This window comes from Gouania willdenowi, chromosome 11 (genome assembly GCF_900634775.1).
Source record: "Gouania willdenowi chromosome 11, fGouWil2.1, whole genome shotgun sequence".
Lineage (NCBI taxonomy): Eukaryota > Metazoa > Chordata > Actinopteri > Blenniiformes > Gobiesocidae > Gouania > Gouania willdenowi.
Genome location: NC_041054.1, coordinates 9,978,013 through 9,991,852, shown reverse-complemented (window position 1 = coordinate 9,991,852; position 13,840 = coordinate 9,978,013). Strand labels below are relative to the sequence as shown.

The 13,840-nt window shown below is 39.2% G+C and overlaps 1 protein-coding gene across 4 annotated transcripts in view; it reads right to left on the bottom strand.

Annotated features, from left to right (window-relative positions):
• Positions 1–13,840, bottom strand: part of LOC114472209 (teashirt homolog 1-like) — a 182,212-nt gene that overhangs the window by 36,508 nt on the left and 131,864 nt on the right. For 2 of the 4 annotated variants that reach the window (XR_003675070.1, XR_003675069.1), the window contains exon 1: positions 669–1,739. Coding sequence is in view for 2 of the 4 variants with exons in the window: in XM_028461394.1 (XP_028317195.1) it covers positions 669–708 (40 nt within the window). In the remaining 2 variants the exon portion in view is untranslated. Of the gene's footprint in view, positions 1–668; positions 1,740–4,133; positions 4,178–13,840 lie in introns of those variants that run through there. The other 2 variants (XM_028461394.1, XM_028461393.1) reach the window with 2 other exon arrangements.

The following is a 13,840-nucleotide window of genomic DNA, read 5'->3' as shown; positions in this document are numbered from 1 at the left end:
CCCTGTACTCGACCCCCCCCCCCCACCCACTTGGGGTATTAATCGCCAAGTATTTATCCCGCTTGTGAACTTTTCTTTCAATTTGTCTTTTTCTTTGCCGTCTCGACGGGGGCCAAAAGTTCTCCTCCTTTTGAGCCGGCCCAGCTGCATGGGGCGCATGCGTGCTCTCTGTGGTGAATGATTTACTGATGTTTATCAGGAATGAATAGATCAAAGGAGTTGCATGACAGGCGATCAATCAAGCATCAAATCAAGGATGGCAATCCTGAAGCGGAACATAGGCTGAGAACACTTTTTTCTCTTTCTCTTTTTCTTGACACAAACACATCAAACGCCTGTTTAAAAAAAAAAAAAAAAAAAAAATCAAATAGGATGAGCTGTTTGGAGAACATGGATGAGCTCGTGGAGGGTAGAAAGCTCAGGAAAAGTTGGGGTTTATTGACTGAGGAAGGAATTTGAAACTTGATTTTAGAATTTTCTAATTTCTAAAGGCAAATAACACAAATGTTTACTGAGTTTTACGCATATGCCTAAAAAAACCCTGTTGGATTGTTTGGTTCCTTCACTCTCCTGACTGTGCATGGTGGGAATAAAGTTTGTGTTACTGTGCGTGCGTGTGTGCGTGTGTGTGTGGGTGTGTGTGTGTGTGAGAGGGTGGTGTGTGTTACCTGCTGAGCGCCGCGGTGCTTGCTGCTTTCTCCTCGGCATGCTGCGGGACTTCCAGCCTGACTTTTCATGCAGGGATCAGAGGTGCTGAGGGAAGCCGGTGCAGAGGCTGCGGTGGTCGGACTGTGTCTTTAATCACGGTCGAAGGAGGAGGTGGAGGTTTGTTCACAGTCTGTCCATCTCGGATCGTTAGGAAATGATCGCTTTTCACAGCAAAAAGGACTGGTCCGTTAACTTGTGCGGATCACAACAACAACTCATCGGCTCCGTTTACGGGATGCGTCGCGTTTCCAGCAAAATAATAATAATGAAAAAAAAAAAAAAAAAAATGCGAGCCCAGATTTGATCAGATCAGGGCAAACAAATATATATGAAAAATGAACATATGGTGCTCCTGTTTGACTCACTCGGTGTTGGAGGTGTGTCTATATGGTTTCATTGGAGGGTCTCCAGGTGGCAGATCCGGTCTCCGCGGATTCTACGGTCTTTCAGGAAGGAAATCCGGGGGAAAAAAGAGGAAAACGTGACACGTTAAGAAAGATCTGCGGCGTGTCAGTCAGTCAGTCAGCCCGTCAGTGGTATTTGTAGAAGTATCAGCAGCAGCAGAATCCCAGAAATCAGCCTTTTGGATCAGGCACAATGCGCTTCTTACCGTCCGATCGTCAACACTTCTCTCAAACTCATCCCCCCTCCAAAAAAAAGACAGCAAGGCCCGATCCACACCGTGACAGTTATTATTTGTTGTTGGTTTTTTTTTTTTTTTTTTTACACGGAGCGTTCCCGGAAATTGTCCGCAGTGGAAACACGCGCGTGCAGGTCGGGTCGGTCGGTGATGCGCGGTGCGTTCAGGGTAGACAGCTCAGCTCAGCTCCCACTGACAGACAGACACATCCAGCTGCCTTTCCGGCCTCTTCCTTTACTCCACCCCTCCACGAAGCGTCACCCTGACAGTCGGAGCCCACCTGTCAATCTGCTGCTCTAATTGTTCAGTGGGATGGGGGCTTTCATTTCCAACCTATCTCTCCTCCCGTGCGTCCTTGTGCGCGCACAGCGTGTCCTGCACGTTGGACACCGCCGCGTCACCCAACAATAGAATGAAGGATAGGTTTGTGAAAATGAGTTGACGCGTTTTGGTGTGTGTGTGTGTGTGTGTGTGTGTGTGTGTGTGTGTGTGTGTGTGTGTGTGTGTGTGTGTGTGTGTGTGTGTGTGTGTGTGTGTGTGTGTGTGTGATACAATACTAAACATATAAAAACACACTTATGAGATGTTATGATCTCTCTATCTCACATTAGATTTCAATAAAATCATTTCCCCCCCTTTTGAAACTTTTCATGTGCACAAACTAAACAAACAGTGATCGGATGCTGTTGCTCACATGTTGTTTCTAAAACGTTCTCACTGAAAGCCTCCAATAAGCTGAGGTTTGGCAGGAAAAATGTGTGGATTTGTAGGGTGACCTCTTTTAGTGGGACAAAGCAAGCTGTGGATCGATTCGTTCCACCTTTTTAGCCCAGCTTCTGCAGAAGGGGAGGGGCTCCATTAATAGCCTCCACTCCAACCCAACTATTATCCACCGTAAAGTGTTACAAAGCGCACACACTGCTGGCCTAATGCGATCTATCTGTTCACTGCACAATCTGGGAGAGAGGATAGGGGAAAGGAGGATAGTATTAAATCTATATTTATACATCTATATATATATGTTTTAAAGTCCTAGGATAATGTGGCTGTGCCTGGATATGGGCTCACACACTGAATAACAACCGTCGGACTTTTTAAAGCTTGAGATCGGATCTGGAATCCTCAAAGTTTGCTTCTTTCCGGTGAGTTTCTGCACTTACACACCAACCAGGCACCAGCACTGACGATGATGATGATCGTCTAAAGGAAAGCTTATGATGAGGTGAAAGAAAACACCAAGTACCGCCCTAACATCTGTCCGTCCCCGCTGATTGATGGAGACCGATGACGTCACCAATATTTCCCTCTGAGTGTGTGGACAGACACACACACACACACTTTTATAACACTTTAGGTTTAACATCTCTCTATTCACATTCACACTAAGGCTATTCTTAAAATAACTCATGTGTGACATTTATTTGTATTTCTTAGCTTTGAGTCAACGCACTGTGTTTATAAAAGCCACGTTACTGTTATTGGGTGTTTTCTGTTCTTTTTCTACTTTGTTACATTTGCAACTTGTTTGTCATACATTGCAAATAAAATAAAATTATAAAAAAATAAAATAAAAAAGCCACATGTTTACTATCACAATCGAGGCAGCAGCAACAACAACAAAAAGAAGCAAACCCTGATTTAAAACTTTATTTTCCAAATTTGTTCAATGTTTATTAGCTGTAAAACTAGAAATAAATATATTCTTTAACAGAACAATAGAAAACAATTCCACTTAATCTATTATATTATATTTATACATATTTATTTATCTTTTTGTATACTTCTGTTTTGCACATCTACTTATACTGTCTTGGCTGATTTGTTGTTGTATAATTCCATTGTATCTGTTCTTTTTAACGCATACATATGGCAATGAACTCTATCCTATTCTATTACTAAATAGCCAGTGTATAGTTTATGAATGAAGTTTGAATGCTATTGCCCTTAAGACAAATTAGCACATCTCTACTTTGTCTTTAATGTTATTTGTTTTGTTTTGACTTCAGTTTCATCATATTCTATAGTCCATTTGTCTGCCCTGCTTCAACACATTCAGTCTTATCTCATTTTTCAAATGAAAACATGCAGGATAAATTCTAATCTCTAAAACAAAAGGACAAAAAAAAGGAAAATCCCATTAAATATTTAGAAATCTAAGTTTATATATCTATAAATAATTTCTGTGAGCTATAGAATACCACTGTGGTAAAGATGGAGCATAATCTCATCCTGGGCCAGCAGAGGGGGTGGGGGGGCAGTCTGGTTAGGGATGCTGAGGGTTGAAGCGTCCTCTCTTTAGAAATACTACACAGTTTATTTGGATTAGCATTATTATAGAATGTCACTTTGTTGTGCCGTTATATCACAACACATTTTTCTAATCTCCTTTGGGGATGTGCATTGACTTTTCATGATGAAACAGGGAAGGTTAATGACAACAACCGTCTTTCTATCATATTACCTGTTAGTGTAAAGACGTGAGAGAACATTTCACGCTCAAATGTAATATTTAAAAAAGCAGAAAATGGGTCGTGTACGTATATTTAGCTGAGTTTGTCTAAATAAACCCTGCATCTTTGAGGTGATTTTTGTTGCTGTGGTCACATTTTAGGGAAAGAAACCGTAACCTGATGACAGAGTCCAAAAGTCTGGCTTATATTAAAAATAATGGAGGATACAGGTTGTTCCGGGGAAAGAAATAACAGCTGGATCATTATTATTATTTTTTTTACCCTAGGGCCTAGTAAAGCCTGAATCTTATAACTATTAAAGTAATGTCTCTTACCCACTTGGTCGTCCTCTTTTCCTCTTTTACTGCCTTTTTGTTGCCTGTGATGGAACAAGAAGACAATGCTTTTAGTAAAGGTGACCTTTAAACATCTGTCCTCATGTGTAATCTGTAATTAGGATCCAAATGATCCGCTCAAACGTGTCTATGAGAAAGTGGCACGATTACAAACAGATGTTTGTTGCCCCATCGCTACCAACATGTACACATAGAAAACCCTCGTTTCACGTGGATGTGGAACTGTGACAGCACCCTGACATGCCATCCTGTTCATTTACACTGCAGTGCATGGGATTCTATAGTCCCCTCAGAGCGGCTGAAAACATGCATGTTTATCTACATATACTTCTTTTTCTTAGTCTCTCTTTTTTTCGTCTTCTTCTCAGATCTGACATTTTAGCCTAAAGAAGATGTTCATATGATCTCTACTCAATACCCTGCAGGTTGTCAGATCAGGTGAGGAATAACAGATTTAAATGTTAAAATAACATGATTAAATCCTCCTAAGGTAACTCTGTATCATTGTGTATTGTTTTGTAAAACAATCACTAATGAGAAAAGGAAACAAAAGCCAACATTCCACAAAGTTTGTGCATTTCTAAGTTTTACGAGTCCTGATCTTTGTTTTTCTTTCGCAAATAAGAATTAGTTCTCAACAACTTATCTGCTTACATAAAAGGAAAAACAAATATAAAAATTAAAAATAATTGAGGTTTAAACATCTAAAAACCAAAAGTAGTTTTAGCTTTGTCACTATATGTATTTTTCACTCCGGCCATTCATTTTACTTTTATCCCCCAGGGCACAAAAATTATTCTACTATGTTTACATCAAGAACAAAGTGGGAGAAGTGTTTTAAAAAAGTTTAGATTGTCCATAATTAAAAAAAAAAAAAAAAAACACGTATTGTGACTATTTTTGTAAAAGAAAAATAATAATAATAGAATACTACTACAATGTTTAATTTTTAAATCTAGATGAACGTTTATTGAAAGCAGATGAATTTTCCTCCTTTTCATCGTTAAAAGATTCATGTTATGTAGCGTAAATTAGCCCGTGGCTAACCACACAAGCATTTTGCAAGCATGAAGCACCGTGCTGTTGAGTGATCTGAGCTTTTCCAGTGTGCCAGTACAATTAGTGCACTCCACGCTGGCTGTCGGGGGGGGGGGTTCTGTTTTTAAAGGCTTATATTAAACATTGCTGGACTTACAAACGTTCTTGTAGTGGATGAGAACTGGAAGCTAATGTCCCTGCTAGTGCAACATTTGGGAAGATGAAAGGCTGTAGTTTATGATCATCTACCGTAGGTATAATCATGAGTAATCTTCAATCAATGGTGGGTCCTATCAGATTCCAGGCACTCATTGACAGCCTTAATATAAGGATATATAATAAAAAAAATTAATAAAGTGCAGGATCTAACTTTGACATGAGCTATATCTCCACATCTATCAGATAAGACAGCATAATTAAAATGCCAAGGATGAGTATAGAGAGAGCGATGGAGAGAAAGTGAGGGTTTTTTTTTGATAATTTACACACTTTCACGTCTTCATGACTTGCTTAATGTGTAGACTTATAAGACGACATGTTGCCGCAGTTTTGACAATGCAATTAAAGGTTTGTAATCCCCACCTGAGCGTTTTTTTGATTTTGTCAGTTTTGGACGACGAACGTGATGAAACGCCGTGCAGACGGTGACAGACGAGAGTTTATTAAAGGCCCTGGAGTCTCCGCGGGTTTGGAGGTGTTATTTTACCCAGACGTGAAAACCTCAAAACTAAACCAGATGGAAGAAACTTCAGCTTGTTTCTGTAAAGTAGAAGATATTCACTCAGCCATGCACACATTGACAAACTTTGTGCGGGAAAAAAAAAGGAAAGTTGCTGTTTCTTATACGCGCCTCGCTCGGAACCCACTCTGTGAAAAAAGTGACGTATTTTTACTTTTGAAATACCATGCTCTCCGCATGCCACACTACTTCCCTGTCCTCCTCCTCAGCATTTTGTTTTCTTTGACACGTGCATTTCAATTAGCATTTTCAGCCATTAATGGGGGAAGAAGCCATACAAATGTTTGTCTCTCCGAGCTATATTATAAGTGTTCAGAAAAAACAAAAAAAAAACTATATACTCTATATCAGGGGTCAACAACCTTTCTAAAACTGTGAGCTACTTCACAGGTACTGAATAAACCAAAGGGCTATCAGTTTGAAAAGCACTTCTTAAATACTAAATGTTCACAGTTTTGCTTTAATTAGAGGCTAGCAGTAACTTAAAAAGAGAGGACATGTTGAGGTTTCTACATAAAACACTTTATTTCTTTTAATTTATGCAATTGTATCATTTTCATTACATTTCATTGAAAGTTATCATCTTCCTGTTTTACTAGCTAAATAACAAACACCTTTTAACCAATCGTATAACACATAACTTAAAATTGTCATATTTAACAAAAACTTTTATAAAAATCTATTTTATCTATACATCATATTATATAGAACATACCCCTGACTATACACAGAATCTGCAGGACTTAAAAACATTTGTTACAATGTTTTCAGTGAAAATAACATTTAAAAACTCAGGTGCAGCAGTATTTAACTTCACTAAGTACTACCTACCTCTGTATTTATCTTTGGGACTTTGTACCCTGCAAAGTAAATCAGATTTTAAATTGAGCTCATTGGTGACTAGAGCTCCATCTACATATCACAAACAGTGACTTTAATTAAACTTTAAAGTTGTTTCTCTCTACTTTAGGTTGAAGAAATGTAATTTCATCCAATAAGTCCATGTGATACGAGCACAGCATTCTCATCAGGATAACAGGCAAAAACCAGCTTCATAATGTTGACTTACACAGTGAGACTACAGTAAAAAAAAAAAAAAAAAGTCAAGTCTTTTTGTCATGGAACCTCTGACTTGTCAAATTAGAGCTTCCTAATCTTCAGCTTTTTTCCTTAAATTTAAATCTGCAAACCTTAAATTGCCCAGATCCCTCGCTGCGGGCTTTGGCTGCTAAAAATCTGTCACCACTGCTGCTGTAGCGCACATTAAGAAGGAAAATGCTCTTAAAAGGTGCTTTTGTGACATTAACACGACTTGTGCGCATAGCGCCGCTCGATCCGTGCAGTTTGAGGCATATATTTATGAATAGGAACCTTTAATTAGGGCTTGTGTTTCCTCCCTAGTCACATTGAGGGATGGTCCTCGCCGACATTCATTAATGATAATCACCAAGAGCGATGGCATAGCTACAGGCCAAGTCTCAGGGGACCCGACACTTGAAAAGAAGCATTAAATTACACAGAGGGACTCTTTAATTGCAAAAAGGAAAATATATAGCCATCATGGTTAAATATGATCTTTTGTAAGCCTCTACTGGTTCACGGATTTGTCTAAGGGTAACTTATCCTTACATTCCTTTAAATGGATCTCGGGCCACGTTCCAGTGATAATACACCACAGAGCTTTTGTGAAACAGATTTCAAGGTTTGGTGCAGTGTCTCTTATTACAAAACAGATAACCGAAGCATAAAGAGAGCAGTTCAAAACGTCAACATATTGGTTAAGATTGGTTACATTTGTTCTGGTTTAAAAGTTATTGCCTTAAGATGTCTCAATAAAACTTTATGTACAACTGCCACAGGGAAACCCCCCCATGGCTTTATAACAATAATAAGATATGTAAAATTATAGTAGGGCATGCATTATATGAATAAGTATGAAAACAAAATAGCCAATGCTAAAAAAAAAAAAAAAAAATGTATATATCTTTTTTAAACTGTCGTGCTGTAAATAATCAATCCTGTTCATACCACTTACTACAAAGCATAAGCAAGATCCACAACTCTTCACAGCTATAATGACAGCAGCGTTTCAGAATGTCCATTATTTATTGTCTTACGGGGATGCTCATAACATTTTATATCTGCTCCTGGGTGTTGTTGCTTGGTGTGAACTTTCTTTTTAAATAGACAATTTCTGTAACTAGTCACTGCTAAAGAGGAACATAATAGAAGAATGTAGGGATAAGGTGATATTTTACTTAAATTTAAAATATATAGAAGCAGCACAGCAACTTATCTGTTCTTTAAAGTCTCACTGAATAAAACGTTTCCAAATGAATCAGTTTGTCTAAAAGCAATGAAAGGTTAAAAATATACTATTGGAAAAAGTTATCATTATTTACTTTAAGTATTTATTATTCACAAGGTTTCATTTGTACACTTAGTACAGAGTCCAAACAGTACTTTGTTTTCTTTCACTCATTTCCCTCACCTCTACCCCACAGTCCCTGAATAACTCGTTTCACTCCCGTTCCTCCTTCTTTCCCGTTTCGTTTGCAGCTAGCGCACCGTGCGGCGTCTGTAGCTCCACCCCCTCCACTAAGGCCTGACTTAGCCAGGCGGAGTCAAACACACGTGGCTGAAAAACAAAAACAAATTAGCACCCAATCAGGAGCCGACTCACTTCTATCTATCCCCGACACACAAACGCATGTTTCAATATTTGATATGGCGCACAGTAGTTATTGTGGTGACACCTGTGCACTGTCGCTTAATATGTAAAATATATCACGCAAAACATGCTTGATGTTTGTTGTATATATTAGTGTAAGATTTACACAATTTGTTTGATCTGCATAACACACTAAATATTCATGCACACACAAGGAAACTCATGACCTAATTGCTCAGTCTTACTCCACTAATTAATCACAGCTGACTTAAAATGGTGACACGGTGTGAGGAAGGGGACATTTCCCTAAAAAATGTCTTTCAGTCCTTGATTTCATCCATCATCTCCACTTCTTTACTTTGGTATGTTGCATTAGCTCACACGTATTAAACTCAAGGCTCAAGGGCCAAATCCGGCCCTTTAAAGCTCCCAATTTGGCCCGCAGGTGAAAGTAAAAAATGACAGCAAAAACATGACTCATCGCGTAAATCCTCAACTAATTCTGTTGTACATATCTCAGTACCTCCAAATACACACTTTCAATGAAGCGATATAGACATTTTTTCCAGGGCTCACATTTTCCCTCATGCTTACATCACATGATGGCAGTTATTTTGAACTGAAAATTGTTGCGAGTACTTTCAATTTTTTCCAAAATCCAACTATTTTCCTCAAATTTTCCCCAAAAAAAAAAAAAAAAAATTGGTCACAAAATCAAGGTTATTGAAGATCTATCTGTCACTTATTAATTGGATATAGTCGGTGACTTACATACTTTAAATACTTTTATAGTTGAAGTACTAGGGCACATTATTGATAAAATTGCTGGTTTTTCCACCTAAAATTTGCAGCCCACTTGAGATTAAACTGGTCTGTATTTGGCCCCTGAACTAAAATGAATTTGACACCCCTGTATTAGCTGTAGTATATTTAAGGTCTTTGCCTTTTTCTTTCTCCTTTTTGTCTTGGCTTTATCTTTCTTCCTTATCCGATCATGTCTGGCATGAATCTGAATGAAGAGCGTAACTTGGCCCACATCTATTTTTACCTGTTATTGTGGGCTGAAGGTAGGGGGGGGGGGGTGGGGGAAGGGAGGGGGGTCTCTGCAGAGGTGAAAGTGGGCATGCTGGGAAAGAAGAGGGGGTTATGGGCGGGGTCACAATGCAACATTAATCAAAAAGAGTGACACGTATGTCGTCCCTGACAACCATCCTGCCACCCTCACGTCTGCCCCCCTTTTCCCTCCCCTTCCTCCTCCTCCTCCTCCATCCCACTCAAACAGGACAACTTTACTGACGGGGAGGATAAGGACGACGACATCAGTAAAGAAGACTGAAGGGTGGTGTGGGAGTGGGGTGGGAGAGGGTGTAAGGGGTAGAAAGGTGGGGGTGAGCGAACTTTATTAATCAAGCATCTCAGATTAATTGTTATAAAGTGTCAGCCATAAATTCTCCATTTGGATTTAATAATCGTGGAGGTAGATTTTAACAATCTCTGTCGTGAGCTGAGTTTTATTGAAGGGGCTGGAGAGGGAGAGAAAGAAAGAGATGCAGTGACACAAATAGCTTCTCAGCGGACAGTCCCTCTCTACATGACAGTTATGAAATACAATTATCAGCAAGATCTGCTTAAGAATTCATCAACTGCACCCCTGCTTTCCAAGCAGCCACACACACACACAAAAAAAAGTCCAACACATAAAGCAAGACTTAACTGATAACACTTCTCTTTTCCCAGCAGCCACTAAACTATCATTTCAACATCTCCATCTCAGGCGTGTTAAGTCAAGGTAAAGGTACGCTTTGCTTTGATTGTTCTCCGTGCATTACAATAGGTATAAATCACGAGGTAATCAGGGAATATGGTAAATGACAACACATGCAAATCACTGAGATAGTGAGCAGTTTGTTTGAAATGTAGAACCCCTTGGTTTGCACGAGGGTCGATAATAGCAGTTAATCTCCGCATGCTGTGAGGATAAACTGTCACCGAATTGTACAACATTCTGTCAGCTCTCCAAAGTAACACAATCATAAAACGCAATTGGTTTCAATCAACTGTCGACTAATTGCAGTCACATCTTTTCAAATGAAGGAAGAGCGGACACGGTGTAGGTTGACAGCATGCATAACATTTGCATAGCTTTGCATATTGCGCAGCCAATAATGGTAGTTTTATTGGAGGCTTGGGTTTTCGTCTGCGTGCTGGCATTGTCTTACAGAAACATGGGCATGTGCACAACCGGCCAGATGATAGCTATAAAAATGTTTGACCCACCAGTCATTAGAGCGCAAAATTAAGCTAATTTCTAAATCAAAGACACAAAATCGGGCCTGAACGTTATTTCCTCTGATTATGGGAAAGAAAACCACCTCAGAGGAGAAACAGTCTAACCAAACACCTGATTTAAGAAATAGAAAACTGCTCTGTCTTTGCTCTGAGTGATAATGGAGGGTCTTTAAGTGTCAGTTCTTTGGGGGGGAATGGTGCCGAGCAGTGTTAAACACGTGTTTTTAACTACACGTTCCACCCAGCCAGATATCACCCTGATCAATGACATTCCTGCTCCGTGAGAAATGGCAATAGCCAGATCCACCGTAAATGTTTTGGCTATTGCTGCAGCTTCATCCTCTGTCAGCTCGCTTCACGGCCAATCCTTCTCTGACACTCGCCTTAGCTCTGGTTAAACCCAGACCCATTTCTTCCCATCAGTAATCGCAGTTGTTAGCCAGCGGTGTGTGACTTGTGAACGATTCCTTCACTTTAAGCTTGTCTGTTTTACTGAGTTGAAAGATGTAATTCGATGAGATGCTGCTGAAATGTTCTAATAATTCTCTGATGCTTAGAAGCTTCACCAGGCCAGGGCAAAGGGAGTTTACACACAATGCAATAATGTAATAAAGAGTCAAGTAAAGCAACACAAATGACCACAACAACCATGGTAACTCTTTAACCAAGTCAAATTACATGAATTAAGACGATAATTAGAGAATACCCGGCTCTAATAAGATAGATGACATGTGAATTATACCAATGACTCCTTTCGCATGTTTTAAATTGGAGTAAAAAAGTTGTATGATTCACCATGATTTTTCTTCTTTTTTAGCTGAATGCTAAAAAATACCTTTTCATACTGGCTGCTCACATTAGCAACTAGCTTAGGTTGTCCATGCAATCAATAGTGTAACTTTTGCATGCTCCGTTTATCCTTTTCATGCGCAGTAGCTGTAGTTAGGCTCCTTTTTTTAGCCACTGTCATGACTTCAATGAATGTAATGGTGTAACTAAACAGACATATTATCAGATGATGCATTACTGTCAAAACTAGTAACAAACAAAAATTTTAAACAAAGTTTTAAATTAGACTTCTTATATTTGTGTCAGAAATATATTGAACTGTAGTAAGTTAGCACAAGTTGCTACATTTAGCTAAAAAGCCACATAAATACAATCAATGTAACTGTTACCTTCCAAGTGGATATTTTGCAATTCAATAAAAGAAACGTTTTATTATCGAGCATCAAACACAGCAAAGTCATTTAATGGCACGTATCTTGTAATTGTGTTAATAGTTTTGTTTTAACATACATTTGTCATTTGGATTGTCAACTATACGATCCAAGCTAATGTTTCTACTTGTAAATCAAATGTGTTGGAATGTGTAAGTGTATGTCAATAATAATATCAGACAGTTGTCCATGTATATAATGCATTATGCTGGTCACACTATTTAAACATTTGGTTTTTCTCTCCTATAGATGCGGTCCTCCCACCACTAGACACCTTTAATACATTAAACTGAAACACATTTCATACTACAGAAGAAGAAGAAGAAGAAGAAGAAGAAGAGAAGAGAAGAGAAGGAGAAGGAGAAGAAGAAGGAGAGAAGAAGAAGAAAGAAAAGAAGAAGAAGGGAAAGAAGAAGAAGAAGAAAGAAGAAGAAAGGAGAAGAAGAAGGAAAGGAGAAGAGAAAGAAGAAGAAGGAGAAGAAGGAGAAGAAGGAGAAGAAGGAGAAGAAGAAGAAGGAGAAGGAGGAGAAGAAGAAGGAGAAGAAGGAGAAGGAGAAGAAGAAGGAGAAGGAGAAGAAGAAGAAGAAGGAGAAGAAGAAGAAGGAGAAGGAGAAGAAGAAGGAGAAGAAGAAGAAGAAGGAGAGGAAGGAGAAGAAGAAGAAAGGGAAATATCTGGCTTTCCAGACTGCTGCCTCCTTACTTTACTGTGTCTGCCCCAGTGGTCAAGGACACCCGTATCAGTGAACGTCAGGGTGGGCCCCATCCATCAGAACGCTGTGTGTAATGGAATCAACCGGTGACAATGATCATCAGCACTGCAAACAATGGCCCATAAACATCCTTTGACAAGTGGTCAAGTGGAGAGGAAAGGCAGTGTGGGGGGCTGGGCAGGGGATTCCGTGGGCTACATGTATGTCTGTTCACACATGCATGTGTGCGTCAGTTGGAGAGGAAGAGAGAAGAAAAAGATGTTAATGCAAGGTGAGACAATGCTGGTAATGTAGCGGAGAAAGCGTGAGGAGGATACTTGCCCCAGGGATGATGGCGTGAACCAAAGCACGGCCTATGGAAACAAACGTCTCCTGGGCGCATAGGTGGAGTTTGAGATTCTTGCCGTGGGGGCAAGATATATAGATATAAATATATAGACCGTCTTGAGATTTGCGCCAACAGCAATGTGTGTAACATTTAGGATAATGCAAAAATTATTAGTAAGATAATTGATCATGTTGATGACAAACATTTGTGTCGACACGTTGTTTAATGTTATAAATTCACGGTAAATCAGGCTAGTAGCCGCTTTGTGCTGCAGTACCATACATGAACTGCTGGCTGCAGTGTCACTTCACCTTTTACATTGTGAAGAAGAATTGCACAACAGAAGAAGAAGCCTTGAAAGGAAGACAATGGTCACATGACTTGAGCACCAAAAAACTGTTTAAAAAGAACAACAAATTAATTAATATATAATTGTACAGTCACTGTTTGTACGAAACTTAAATATTGTAGATTTATATTAAGAATTGTATTTTTTCGAATGAATTTGAGAAAACTAATGAATATTTTTGACCACTGGGGTGTGGTGGTGGGGGGGGGGCCTCCGCCTATGCCTGGGCATCTTCGCTTCTTGTCATGGTTTTCCCAGTTTTTTGCTTTTTTCGAGGTCAAGACACCTTTTCTCAGCTTTTAAACATGATATTTATTCTCTAGATTTAATAGAAAACAAGAA